This window comes from Saccopteryx bilineata, chromosome 10, assembly GCF_036850765.1.
Source record: "Saccopteryx bilineata isolate mSacBil1 chromosome 10, mSacBil1_pri_phased_curated, whole genome shotgun sequence".
In the NCBI taxonomy this organism is placed as follows: Eukaryota; Metazoa; Chordata; class Mammalia; order Chiroptera; family Emballonuridae; genus Saccopteryx; species Saccopteryx bilineata.
Window position 1 is genome coordinate 32,894,170 of NC_089499.1, and position 14,528 is coordinate 32,908,697.

The 14,528-nt window shown below is 42.7% G+C and overlaps 1 protein-coding gene across 2 annotated transcripts in view; it reads right to left on the minus strand.

Annotated features, from left to right (window-relative positions):
- The window catches only part of OXNAD1 (oxidoreductase NAD binding domain containing 1), a 44,493-nt gene that overhangs the window by 9,823 nt on the left and 20,142 nt on the right, over positions 1–14,528 (minus strand). For both annotated transcript variants that reach the window (XM_066244695.1, XM_066244694.1), the window contains 2 exons: positions 6,215–6,356; positions 218–460 (listed from right to left, as the gene is read on the minus strand). In XM_066244695.1, coding sequence (XP_066100792.1) covers positions 218–460; positions 6,215–6,356 — 385 coding nt within the window. The remainder of the gene's footprint in view (positions 1–217; positions 461–6,214; positions 6,357–14,528) is intronic.

Here is a 14,528-nt window from a genome sequence, read left to right on the forward strand (position 1 = left end):
CGTGCCCTATCACTTCCTGTCACCGGGAGCCTCCATACTAGCCAGTTTAACTGTCCTTGGCAGGATGTGTTGGTTCTCACTTGAACATGATTAGATTAAGGCCTTTTGTTTGAACTACTGCAGAGAAGGCAGAACTGAAGAGTCAAGTTCTGTGGACAATTAACACCATGACACGTTTGCTCCCAGCGAGCTGAGACACACACTCCTCCTCCCTTACCTTAAACAGGAGCTCGCCGGTGTTTCTGGCACTGTAGAATAGTTTTATTGTGCCTATCTCATATCCACTCCCTTTATCTGCCCGTTCTCTGTGGAGATCCACCGAGTGTCGCAGGATGGAGAGCAGAGGGTTAATTCCGACTCCTCCTGCAATCAGCACGAGGTTCCTAGACGCATCTGCAGGCTGAGGGTCAAAGAAGAACTCTCCACCCACTCTCACGGCCACTTCAGAGTCAAGTGTACACTAAGGCGGGAAAGAAAAGATCCTTGAGTCCTTTGTAGCACAGGTCTTAAGTCAAATGTTCTTCTTTAGTGAAACTGACTGCACCTACCTCTGGCATTTTTATCAGTATTTAGGACTATTTTTACAGCTTGCTCCCGAGTTTCCCAGGGCCCCATGAACTGATCCCACTTGTCCATTACATAGGCATGTGCTACTCTGCCTTTGTGCATCTGTACTGCACAGGCAGTCCGGCACGGGGGAAAGGAGACTTGCTCGAAGAATTCTGCCATTTGTTAACTTACACGGGTGAGGAACTGGGCTGTGAAAAGAGCACAGGGGACAGCTCTAAAGTAGGTTCTTTTTCTGAGTGCCACTCCTGTTCTGATCAAAGCCATGGAGCTGAGAGAGGCCCGATGGAGCAAGTGTCACTAACTGCAGCTACCGTGGACTTATCAGAGCTGAGTGTGGGCACTGGGGGCTTCCTCCTAGTCACCAGGAGGGCACAGCCAGACCTGCCGCACAGGCAGAGGCCAGTGTCAGCACTGAGGCACCGACAAGCACTGTTCCTTTCTCCCTAGAGCAGCAAAAACAGGAAGCCTTAGGCTTCACACCTGGGGGTGAGCAGCACATCCACCCACGCAGGTCAAGTGCCTACAGTTCTGTGAAGTCAATTACACCAGAAACACAATCAGAACTGAATGCACTGGTTCTTCACTGGGGTGACACTGGTGTTTCAGAAACTTGTAGTGACATTCTTTTTTCTTTTCTTTTTTTCTATATGTTCTTGTGACACTTTTTTATAGTCACAATGATTTGGAGAACCCAACTGGAACTTCGAGGGCAGGGCCAGAGCTGCTAGCTGTCCTGTGCAGTCAGCGGTGTTCTGGAGCTGGCCCTACCAAGCGGATGGTTAAATGTACAGGAAGTGTGTGAGCCAGTATCTACTGGTAGTTTGAAATCAGCCATCGTGGAAGTGTTCACAGCACAGAAAGTAGCACTTTTCTTACTCAGAGAGCCAGTTTAGAAGCACATCCTTATCTACAAAACTCATGACTGCCCAGCATAGACTTCTTAGGTGAAAACTGGTTTGTAATGATCTGAGGCATTTTGTAAAAAAAAAAAAAAAAGAATTTATGGGTTGATAACATTATTTTAAAATTTCATTTCAGAACAGTTCTAGAAAGGGGCCATTGACTCTGACAGGATTGAAAACACCTAGTTTGGAGGAAAAATGCAATATGTAGGAGCCATAAGACTGAATTTTAATCATAGCCTCCACAAAATCCAGCAAGTGCCTTTACTTCTCTGAGCCCCTGCTGCCGCCTCTGGAAAATGGGTGCCAGCACCCGCCCTGCTCACCCCCCGGGCTGCGGTGCCACGACAGGGCACGGGGGAGGGGAGGGTGGGCTCCCTGTGGGAACTCAGCTCCATGTGAGAAGGTATTTGGGAAGGAAAGCACTGGGGTACCTGCTTCTTTCTTTCCTGTCACTAAAAGCAGAATCTAGAAATAAATAAATTTATATTAAGAGAATAGGTTCGCTCATTACATGATCCTGACATCAGTCATCTAGCTGAACTCCCGCCCAAGAATAACGGACCTGGTGTTTTCTGAAGACCAAACCTAGCATTCACACTTCACGTGGCGGGCAGGCAGGAAGTACTTTTGACGTGAATTTAATCTGGGGCTCTCCAATGTAAGAAGAGTTAATCTTTGAGGAAAATCTAAGAAAAATATGGAAAATTATTTGAATTCACAAAACAGGTCCTTTTTGGTAAAGAACTGTTAAATGAATGAAAATCCTTTCTCTGAGGGAAAAAATAAATCTGAACTTAACAATGTTAAATATGTAGGAGATTTTTTACATGAGGATGATAAGTGGTTTCCATTTTTCACAAAAGAAATTAGGAGCAAGGAAGCACTCTGTTAATAATAACTAAAACGTAGGGATCCCCAGGCTGGCTACCAGAGTGCTTTAAAATACTCCTTCCTTTCAAGTCTTGAAAATAGAGTTTATGATACCAAAGTCTCTGCCTAACAGAACAATGGATTTGATCTCTCTGTACCCTGCCTCCCCCTCCTGTTTGCCTGTACACTTACTTTTTATCTCTGAGAACCTAGGAGTGAAAGAGACTAAGAAATGAGACAGGAATAATTCTCTCCAGTGGTCATCTTCAGCATGGTTAGTAATGACAACAAGCAAAGCCTGTAGGTTATTGTTTTTAGAAACCACAGTATTTTCAACCCTAAAGTTGGCAAGAAAACGTGCCCCAGGGAAAGACAGTACTCAAGAAGCCTGTCGTCTCCTTAGTGACAAAATAATCTTCAGGAGATCTGTCTTCTAATTTGTGAGCATCTGGAAGGAATCAAAAGCCATCTTTGTCTTTTGTTGATCAATAAAAACTGCCAGTGTAGCATGAACACAGACTCACAGCCTGTACAGTACAATGTGGGAGGGAGTAAAAAGCTATTACCTTCAATTATACAGCAATGCATCTAATTTGGGTATAGATTTTCTACTTGTGAAATAAACAACTTTTCCACGGCAACTGAAGCAGACACACAATAGCTGTCCAGAACCCTCTACCTTGCCAGGAGTTTGAGCCAAAGCAGATAAAATAAAGGAAGACATTTATGGCACTTTCTCCCATGTCCCAGCAAGGCAGCCTGCTGCCACCCAGACACTCACACGCCTCCATTGTCCACTCTAATAGCTTAATGAGACAAATTCTCAGGAGGAATACAGCCATCTGAGAATGGTTCCAAGAAAAATCTGACTTCATAAAGGCTGTTTGCAACTCCCACTGGGCAGTGAGGAGCAAGCACTACAATTAGGATGTGCATTCAAGCAACGCCACTTGCAGATTTTCTCCAGCCTGTAAGAATAAGTTCCTTCATTGAAATGCCAATGAGGCATGAAACCAAGCAGGGAGCTATGGAGCAGGACCAGGTCAGGTCAAGAGGGAGGCTGACAACTGGAGGGGCTGGGAGCACTAGGAGCAGGATGGGCTCCACGCACTTTAACAGTGAGCACGGGACACGTGAGCACCTTGCTGACACCCCCTGCGGCATATTAGAGATTCAGGATGTAGCCTAGAGATAGCGATGGGTGAATATCCACAGAGAATCTCAAAAGGAAGGGTGTAGCTGAGGCCACACTGAAGGAAGAACTCCAAAGGTCAGAGGACCAACATGAGGCAGGATACATTTACAATGGAAATGCCAGGCAAGCAACCAGGGGTTATTGTAACAGACACAACTTGACATGTAAATCAAAAGAACACATTTTAATGCTCCCCCAGACTTAAAAACTTTTTGTTTTTTAAATTATTTTTGTTTTCCGTTGCACACTTCTATGAACTTTAACACATACAAACATCTATGTAACTATCACCAGAATCAAGCTCTAAAATAGTTCCTTCAGCCCCAAAAACGCCCCTGTGCTATCCCTGTATGCTCCCCCCCCACCCCTGTGAGCCACTTATCTGTTTTCTGTCACTGTGCTTTGTTTTCCAGCATGTGACACGAATGGGATTACACAGCACATAACCTTTGAGACTGGCTTCTTTCAGACAACATAATGCCTCTGCGATGCAACCAAGTTGTGTGCCATCAGCAAAGATTTCACTGTTTTTACTGCTGAGTAACAATACAGTGTACGAAAGCATCACAGTTTATCCATTTGCTAACTGAGGGATAGCTAGGGTGTTTCCAATTTTTGTTAATTATGAACAGCACCACTATACACATTCACATACAGGCTTCCACAGAACTAGAGCTCTCATATCTCTGCATAAACACCGAGGAGGCGTGCTGCTGGGTCCTACGGTAAGTGTATATTTAATTTTACATGGAACTGCTGAAATGCTTTCCAGAATGGCTCTAGTACCCTGCATTCCTGTTAGCAATATAACAGAATTACAGTTGATCCACAGCTTGTCAGCACTTGGCATTATCAGTATGTTTAATTTTAGTCATTTTAATAGGTCTGTAGATATGATATATCCCACAATACATGGTTTTACCCTACACCCTAATAATTAATAGTAAAGATATTAAACATCTTTTCATTGCGTATTTGCCATCCTTATATCCTTTTTAGACAAGTGTCTCTGCAATCCTTTGACCATTTTAAAATTGTTTTTTGTTTTGCTGATTTTTGAGAGTTCTTTATATATTCTGGATACAAGTTCTTTGCTGTATATCTAAATTGCAAATACTTTCTCCTAATCTGAAGCTTGTTTTTTTAAGTCGTTAGCAATGTCTTTGCAGAAAAAGCTTCAGCCTTTGATGAAGTCTCTGTATCAGACGCCCACGGCTCTTGCTTGTGGCGTCATGTCTAAGAACTCTCTGCCACCCCAATTCAAGTTCAGAATACTCCCTGTGCTTTCTTCGAAAACTTGTACAGTTTTATCTTTTATACCTAAATCTACAACATATTTTGATTTAATCTTTAATATAAAGTATAAGAGGTTATTTGTACGTGGCTATACAATTGTTCAAACACTATTTGTTGAAAAGGTTATCCTTTCTCCACTGAATTTCTTTAATACCTTTGTCAAAAATCAAACGGCCATGTGTATGACAGGCTATTCCTGAACTCTATTCTGTTCACTGGTCTGTGTGTCTATCCCTGTACCAATACCACACCATTTTGACTACTGCAGCTTTGTTATTTCAATTTTTCCATTTTCCATTGATTTGATAGGAAGAGAGGAAATGGGAGGGAGAGAGGGAGAGAGAGAAGCATCCATTCATTCCACTTAGTTGTTTCATTTACTTGTGTACTACTGATTGCTTCTCATATGTGCCATCATCAGGGGTCAAACCCATGACCTCTGGAATGTTAGGTCAATGCTTTATCCACTGAGCAATCTGGATAGGACCTACCATAACTTTATTTTAATTTTAAATTTGAACAATATTAATTCCTCCCATTTTAGTCTTTTTCTTTCAAAATTGTTTTACTATTCAAGTTCCTTTGTCCTTCAATATACATTTAAAAATCAGTTTATTTATATCTACAATATTTGTCCTAGTGCATTCTTTTGTGGTAAAGGGACAAGAAAACACCGGCTGGAACGGGTCATTGATCAAGTGGGCACACTGAAATGAAGGGGAAAAACAAACAAGGGTCAAAAACTAAGAAGACAAATGAACTGATCTGCTCTGAGCTCATTCTGATAATCTGTGTTATCAGAGTTCTGGCAGGGATGACACGCAGCTTATGGAGGACTGTTTGAGTCCGTGAGGAAGCATGAGCTGTGAGTAGCAAATGTGGATTCCCTCCCAGAATCCCGGGGAAGAGCTCTCGAGAGACTGAAATGGAGAGGCAGTGGCACACAGACTTAGCGGTGCTCAGCTCTGGGCATGAGCAGTATGTGATCGGGGACCATTTTCCCGCCAAATAATGACAGAATGATAGTTTAATTCCCTTTATTTAGGATGATTAGGACAAAATAATCTGATTTGTAGAGCCAATTTCCAAAACCTTACTTATAGAGTAAAATGTTTACTCCTACAGCATATTCAACTAAATACTATTTGGTGACCCAGAAGATATTTCCAGATGCCAAAGTTATCTCTGAGCCATCTTTAACGCACCAAAAAGAGCCTGCTTCACTGCCCTTTGGAGTCTGGATTCCGGGTGCACCAGGCTCTTTGTGAGCATGCGCACCTCTCACTTATGCCCAGGCTTCTGAGATTAAGTGAGCTGAACACAAATTCTGTGGAAGGCAGAGATGCTCTAATCTGCACGTTTAAAGAGATGTGCTCACCTGATTGTGAATCCAGAGAGCAGGAGGATGGTCCGTGTACTTCACTGCCAGTTCTATCACTCTCTCTTGCTCTAGCAGTCTGGGGCTGGAACATATCGAGAACCCGCCAACCACAGAGACTCCTGGGATAAAGAAATCAATCCTAAAGGAAAGGTAAATTATTACTGTTGAAGCAACTTTAAAAGTAGGCAGCAAGATAAACAAAATTGACAAACTTTTAGCTAGACTAAGAAAATACACAGAAAAGATAAAATGACTAAAATCAAGAATGACAGATGGAAGGAACATCATCAACCTTACAAAAATAGAAGATCATAAGGGAATTCTTTGAACAACTGTTTGACCATAAATTAGATGACTTAGATGAAATGGACACATTCCCAGAAAAATACAAACGACCAAACAGGACTCAAAAAGAAACAAAGTCTGGACAGACCCAAAGCAAATGAAACGAATTACTAGTTTTAGAACAAAAAATACGGGTTTGGGAGTTATCACTCATGAATTCCACCAAACATTTAAAGAATAATTAATACTAATATTTCACAAACTCTCCCAAAAAATAGAAAAGAACACTTCCCAACTCATTCTATGAGGCCACTATTACTATTACCCTAATATCAAAACCAGAGAAAGATATCACAAGAAAGGAAACTAGAGATCAATATTCCTTGTGAATATAAGTGCAAAAATCCCTGGAATATAAGAAAGGTTTTAACATCTGAAAATCAGTCAATGAAATACACTACTTAGTAGAATAAAGGACAAAACCCACATGGTCATCTCATTTGAAAATACATATTTAATACCCTTCCATAATAAAAATACTCAATAAACTAGGAATAGATAGGAACTCTCTTGACCTGATAAAAGGCATCTACAAAATATCCACAGCTAACACCATATTTAATGGTAAAAGACTGAACATTCCCCCTGAGAATGGAAACAAGATAGGATGTTTGCTCCTACCACTTCTATTTAACATTGTACTAGAGTTTCTAACCAAAGCAATTAAGCACGAAAATAAATAAAAGGCATCCAGATTGGAGAGAAAGAGAAAGAAGTTGCAGATGACATTATGCAGAAAATCTGAAGGAATTTACTATGAAGATAAAACTAATCAACAGGTCAAATAAGGTTTCAGAATACAGTATAAGATCAATAACAAAGATAAATTGCGCTTCCATACGACAGCTATGAACAATTTAAATGATGAAACATACAATGAAAACCACAAAATACTGTTGAAAAACATCAAAGATATAAATAAATGGAAAGAAATTTCATGCTCATGGATTGGGAGACTGTATATGTTAAGATAGCAATACTCCCCCAATTGATCTCCAGATTCAATGCAATACCTATCGAAATCCAGCTTGTTTCTTTGCAGAAATTGACAAGTTGATCATGAAATCAATATGGAAATTCAAGAAACCCAGAATCATTAAAACTTACTATAAAGCTATAGTAATGAAGACACTGCCACTGCCAATAAAATCAGGCATACAGACCAATGAAAAAGAATTGCAAGTCCAGAAATAAATGCTTAAATTTATGGTCAGTTGATTTTCAACAAGGGCACTAACACAATTCAATGGCAAAACAATACTCTTTTCAACAAATGGTGCTGGGACAAATGAATATCCACATATAAAAAGAATGAAGTTTGACCCCTAACTTACAACCATATACAAAAATTAACACAAAATGGATTACAGACTTAAATGTAAGAGCTAAAAGTATAAACTCTTAGAAGACTTCCGCAGGAGTCACTCTTCATGGTAATACTTAGACACCCAAATGCAAAGGTCAACAAAAAAGAAAGTTATAGAGAACTAGACTGCATCAAAATTAAAACCTCTATGCTATAAATGATCCCATCAAGAAAATTAAAAGAGACCTCCCCCTGCACACCCCATGCCCCCCACCCCGCTTTTTCCCTTAGGTACATATCATTTGCTTTCCCTCCCTCTCCTAAGCTCCAAGGCTCTCCCTTTTGTGTCTGTAACTTGTTTCCTGAGCCCATGCAGCCCAGCTGGCTCACTTCTACTTCTGTGACTTTCTAAATAAATTTCTTACATTAAGAAAAATAAAAGAAAGAAAATTAAAAGACAACTGACAATAGGGGAAAGTACTTTCAAATCATAGATCTGATAAGGAACTTGTATACAGAATATGTAAAAAAAAACCCTCTTATCAGTGATAAAAAGAGACCTCAAAAACCATGGGCAAAAGATTTAAATACACATTTCTCCAAAAATATATGAAATGACTAATAAACACATGAAAAGATGCTCAACATCATAAGTTATTAGGGAAATGCAAATCACAATCTCAATCAGCTATCACTTCACACTCACTGGAATGGATGGCTAATCAAAAAGACAACAGCAAGTGTTAGAATCTGGAGAAATTGGAGCCCTTATACATTGTGTTAGGACTATAAAACGGCACAACCACTTTGAAAAGAGTTTGGCAATGCTAAAAATGTTAAACAGAGGCCCTGGCTAGTTGGCTCAGTGGTAGAGAATCAGCCCAGCCTGTGGATATCCCAGGTTTGATTCTCAGTCAGGGCACACAGGAGAAACAATCATCTGCTTCTCCACCCTTCTCCCTTCTCTCTCTCTCTCTCCTTTCCCCTCCTGCACAATGGCTCAATTGGTTCAACTACATCAGTCCCAGGCACTAAAGATGGCTCTGTGGAGCCTCCGCCTTAGGTGCTAAAAATAGCTCAGTTTCAAGCATGGCCCCAGATCAGCAGAGCACTGGGCCCAGACAGGGGTTGCCAGGTGGATCCTGGTTGAGGCACATGTGGAGTCTGCCTATCTCTCCTCCTCCCATTTAGGGAAAAAAAAGAAAGAAAATGTTAAACAGAGTTATCATATAACTAATGATTTCACTCCTAGGTATATATACCCAAGAGAAATTAAAATATATGTCCACTCAAAAACATGTACACAAATGTTTATAGGAGCATTATGGATAATAGCCTAATAATGAAAACAATCCAAATGCTCATCAACTGATGAATGCATACACAAAATGCATATATCCACACAATGGAATGAAGTACTGATACATGCTACAACACAGACGAACACTGAAATTATGTTAAGTGAAAGAAGCCAATCATAGAATAGACCATGTATTGCATAATTCCATTGATATGAAATGTCCAGAATAGGATATTTAAATATATGAAGTAGAACAGTTACTGCCTTGGGGGGAGCGAGAATAGGGAGTCAATCATTGGTACAGGGTTTCTTTTTAGGACAATGAGAATGTTCTAAATTTGTGCTGATGGTTGTATAATTTCTGTAAATATATTAAAAACCATTTTAAGTGGGTGAATTTTACACTTTAAATGGGTGAACTTTATGATATGTAAACCATATCTCAAAAAAAAATTTTTTTAAGGTGAAAAAAAAAGCAACAAAACTCTTTCACTGACATTTAACAAACAAATAGGCTGATGTGGCCTTCCAAGTTATGAAGTCTCATGGTTCTTTTCTTCTAACCACACTGCTAGTCTAGAACTCCTGGAAGTTACAAGCCATCAATAATTCCATGCCACTGAAACCCTTCTTTGGTGGGATCCTAGTCAATACAACATACCTAGTCACATCCCAGGAATTTATTAGAATCAGGAACCACAAAAAATCCTCATCTCCATGTCTAGGAAACGTCCACACCCAATCTTGAAGCTTCTCAGCCGTCAAAAAGCAAAAGTGTTTAGCCACCAGCAGGCTTACATGAAAAGCACACAGTGTTCTGTACTGATTTGATCTATGACTTTAAAAGATGTCCTCTTTTGATCTATGACCTTAAATAGCTGGTCATTTTTTATAGTCTTAAAAAAACCAGTGCTGGACTGGCAGTACTCCAGAAAAGGTCCCTAGCCTACTTTTGCCGATATTTACTTGAATATTTCCCATAAATACTTCAAGTTCCCTTCCATTTCAGACAATATACAAACTTTAAAAGACTACAGTTAACATTTATTAACAAAATGCTAGATGCTTTCACAGAGGAGGTATATATTTGTAGTATCTCCACAGCTTCCATGTTTAAAAATAAATACATCAATGAGCCACTTTGGCAGCTTCATCTCCTGAACTACAGCGCCCTCTGCTGCTTGATGTTTTAAAGACCTTTCGCAGGTAAGTGAAAGGAAATCCCAAGGAAATCCTTCTCTAGATGTCAAGACACCTTTAGAAAAAAGGACTCCTTCATTAAATGCTACAGAAGAATTCAAATAACATAAAAACCTTATCTGAATGGATTTAAGAAAATATGCACAATACATATCTGATAAAACATCTGTCCAAGAAAGAACTGTTTTAAACACACACACAAATGCATTCACAGCATTAGCCCTCTTGAAGCCAAGAGGTGAGACACCTAGCACAGCTCCAGAAGCATGAGTGTATGAAGTACTGAGAAACAGCCCCATTCTGTAGAGAACCACACATATCCACATCCACCTGTCACACAGGCAGCCCTGTCCTGCCCACCGGTGCAGCCCCAGCGCCCAGCACACAGCAGGCACGCAAACCATGGCCAGAGGGCGATGCTTTCCCGTGAGAGCCTTGCCCTCTTCAGCCCTCAGCTACAGTACTCAGAGCCCCTCTCGATCCTCAGGCCAACACCACAGACAGCACCTGCCTACCACGTACAGGCACTGTGGTCACGCTGGAAGTAAAACTGCAAGTACGTCTTGGCTCTTGCCTTCAACAAAGTCATCCTACTGAAAGAAAAATTAACAAATACAATTAAACTGGCTATAACAAAAACTGCTTGGCAGAGAAAGAAAATGCTCATCATTTGAGATCTGTCTGGGAGTCCCTATACTTGGTACAGATTCCTTCTGAGTTCCAACATATGTGACCCTGATTTTATCAGGAAGATACTAATAGAGCCACTGTTTTACCTCAAAGGAATCTGAGTGGCAGGTGCGGCTAGGGGAGTGAGGAGGAGAACAGAGGAAGAAGTCATCGACTTCAGAGGAGTCTTAAGAGACACAGGGCGCTCTCAGTGGACAAGCGATGGGGGAGACAGTCTGAGCCATGAGACTGAGGAAGGCAGCACTTCCTAGTGGCCATGCGGAGTCGGGGCTGCCCACCGTGGCCACGAGGGCCGTACACTGTCTACGACACAGACTGAGGAAGGCAGCACTTCCTCGTGGCCATGCGGAGTCGGGGGTGCCCACCGTGGCCATGGGGGCCGTACACTGTCTACGACACAGCAGCCGTGCTAGCTGGCAGGGGCAGCGTCCTCTTTCTCTAACTTTGCTCCTCTAATGTTTCTTCCTGGTGTCCTCCTTCTCTTGCAACAGCCCAGTCACTTGCAAGCAAAAAACATATGTTGTATTAGCCGGAGATATGCTGTTCTCTCTCCAGAATGCCTTCCCATGCTCCCCCTGGCGGTGTCCTGAGCACAGCCCCATGCGCAGCGAGTGCCGCCTGCAGCACGAGCGATGCGACAGTGGAGATGCGCGCTCACCCTCCTCCTGGGCCGCTGCTCATCACGGCAGGAGCTGTCCCCAGGGCCTCGCCAGCACTAATGTTCTAACTGAGTGAACCACTAGCTATAATGAAAAACAAAACCAAACTCATAAGTTAAACATTAGGCACTGTGCTAAATGCTTGACATATCCCATGACACAGGAATATTACTATTCCTTCTTTAAAGACATAGAAACGGAAGCCCAGAGAAAGATGGAAATTGTCCATGTCACAGAGCTAGCGGGCAGAGAAGCACACACATGAGCCAAGCAGTTGGCAGAGCACTAGGCGTGTGATACTGTGACACAGCCTCCCTCAGGGGATGGACCCGCCCACAGCAGTGCCACCACGAGGAACACTGACCCTGGCAATTCCAGGCACTCCCACACAGCACAGCACGAGGACTGCTGGTGGCACACTCCAGAGAGGGAATCCCAACGTCTCTCCCCTCAGGATGGAGGAATGCTGGGAAGGCTAAGAGCAGGACTCACCAAGCAGTTAGATGCTGAGTGCTAGACCTACTGGGGAGAGACCCCGAAAGGTTTAGCCTGCTCATGTGAGTGGTTTTGAGACAGTTTCCTCTTTTGCCCCTTCTCTCTGGACTGGATTGCTTGAGTTCCTGGAGCTGGTTTCCTAGTACAGGAACCAGCCCGTCTGAGGGCCCAGAACACAGAGCAGCCTGGGAAGAGCCCTGGAGGAGTCTCTGGTCTGTGTTTATGCTGATGTCCGTCTTGGAATGTGCCCAGAGTTCCAGAGAACTGATGTGCGCCCATCAGAGTTTGACAGATATCAGAAGGTCAAGAATTCAGAGACGTGAGATCCTGGCCCAATCTCCCACCCCAGAGATACACCCAACGCCAGCCTCTCCTTTAGCTCTAAGCAGCACTCCACTCTGATAACCCCAACTACACAAAGGGCCCAGCAGCCACACGCACACTTCCTCCCTGACCCTATCCTCTTCTCCCAAGTACCACGTGATGGTACCACCGAGCAGATGATCTAAGAGAGGCTAGAGCACAAGCCATCCCAGCAGCAGCACTCAAGGAGTGGACCCCACCAAGTTACACACAGGGCCATCTGTCACCGTGAAGTCACACGTATTCAAAGGAACTCACAGTCCCTGGAGCCATGCAAGAGCAATCTTTTAAAAGAGTAGGTTCCAGGTGCCAGGAATGAGTGCCGAGGAACACGTGGCAGGGAAAGGGATATTGTTCACCAGCTAGAGATGACCACCCCGTATCTGCCGTCTGAAGCAGGAGCCTGCCAGGCACTTTCTAAAAACCCGGCCCTAACATCAGCAACATGACTGAATCCATTCGCTGATATGGGAGATACAACACCAGCCCTGAATAATTTCACCTCGAGGATCACAATGGGACCCTATTTCTCTACATATCACTAGAAAATGATGACATTTTCCCCATCAGGTAAGTAACTACAGTCTGCAGTGCGAATACACTTGCAGGCAGCACGGCAGCAACATTATAAACCGACGCACAGCTTTTTCTAACGGGGGCCGGGGAGCAGGGGCAGTCTTGGCACATCCCAATGCTATGCACAGGACACAAACACTTCCGCAGAAAGGAAATATGGGAAGACAGATCATTACAATTAAAGTTTCCATTTTTCAATGTAATAACTGCTAAACTATTTTTGAAGGGTAAAAATGTTGCCCACCCCTTCCCCCCAAACAGCTTAAATGCACTTAATATGTATCACTGAACATGTGCAAAGATTGCAGTAAATTGCTTCACAAACGCAAATTATTGCAATCAGCATCTTGTTTTCTAGTTCTAAATTCAAAGGCAAACTATTAACACAAGACTGCTAACTCTTGCTATTATCACACTTGCTATTATCACACATCCTCCTTCTAACAAAACCACATTTCCAGATGGACTGCCAAAATTAGTCAAGTGACTCCTAAGAAACACTACCAAGATTGACATGCCAGAAATTCATTTAGAAATGAATGCTTTATTTAAATAAAGGAAACATACACCCAAACACACCTTTCCTAAGGAAATACAAGTTGCTTTGCTTTATTTACGATTCAACCTGAATCGCAGCTCTGGGAGGTCATTCACAGGCAGCGGGGCAGGAGAGCAGGCCGTTAGGCCAGCACGCTGATCAGTCAGCCCTCAGGGCCCAACAGGGCAGACTCAGGAGTGTGCTGTGGGCTGGGTCTGCCAGGGGGCCCTGATAATAAACTCAGCAATGATAATACACTCAACCCAGACAGAGAAGAATGATGTAGGAATTCAGTAGGGAGGGTGGTCAGCTCTGTGACTTTTCAGACTGCTGTGTTTACTCTGAGTCAGCCATAAAAAACAATAATTTCTGAAGTGTATCAATCCCCAGCAACATGTAACTCTAGCTTAGATCATGCAGTGCATTTCATTAGCAACCAGCCTACAAAACGGAATGATCAGAGTTGTCAGGTCCCTGAACCCAAACTAGCTGCTTTGTTTTGATCTGAAAAAGTCAAGGCAGCAATTTTTATATACTACTGAGTGGGTCACAGCCTCAAAACCGAGGTAAGCTCTGGGGCTAGGAAAGAAAGCAGATGCTCCATGCCAAGGAGGGCTGCAAAGCTAGTAGACACGGCCACCTTCGCAGCTGCCTGGCCCATGCAGGTTCGCATTAGATTCGGACAGACAGTAATGAAACAATGGAGCCAAGAACTGGTGGGCCATTACCTTTAATCCTAGCTTGCACCAGGCGGGCAAGTAAAAACACACAGTGGGCTCCAAAACCTACTCACTCAGTGCTCAAGGCTACTGATTTATCCAAGTTTCCTAGAATCAAAG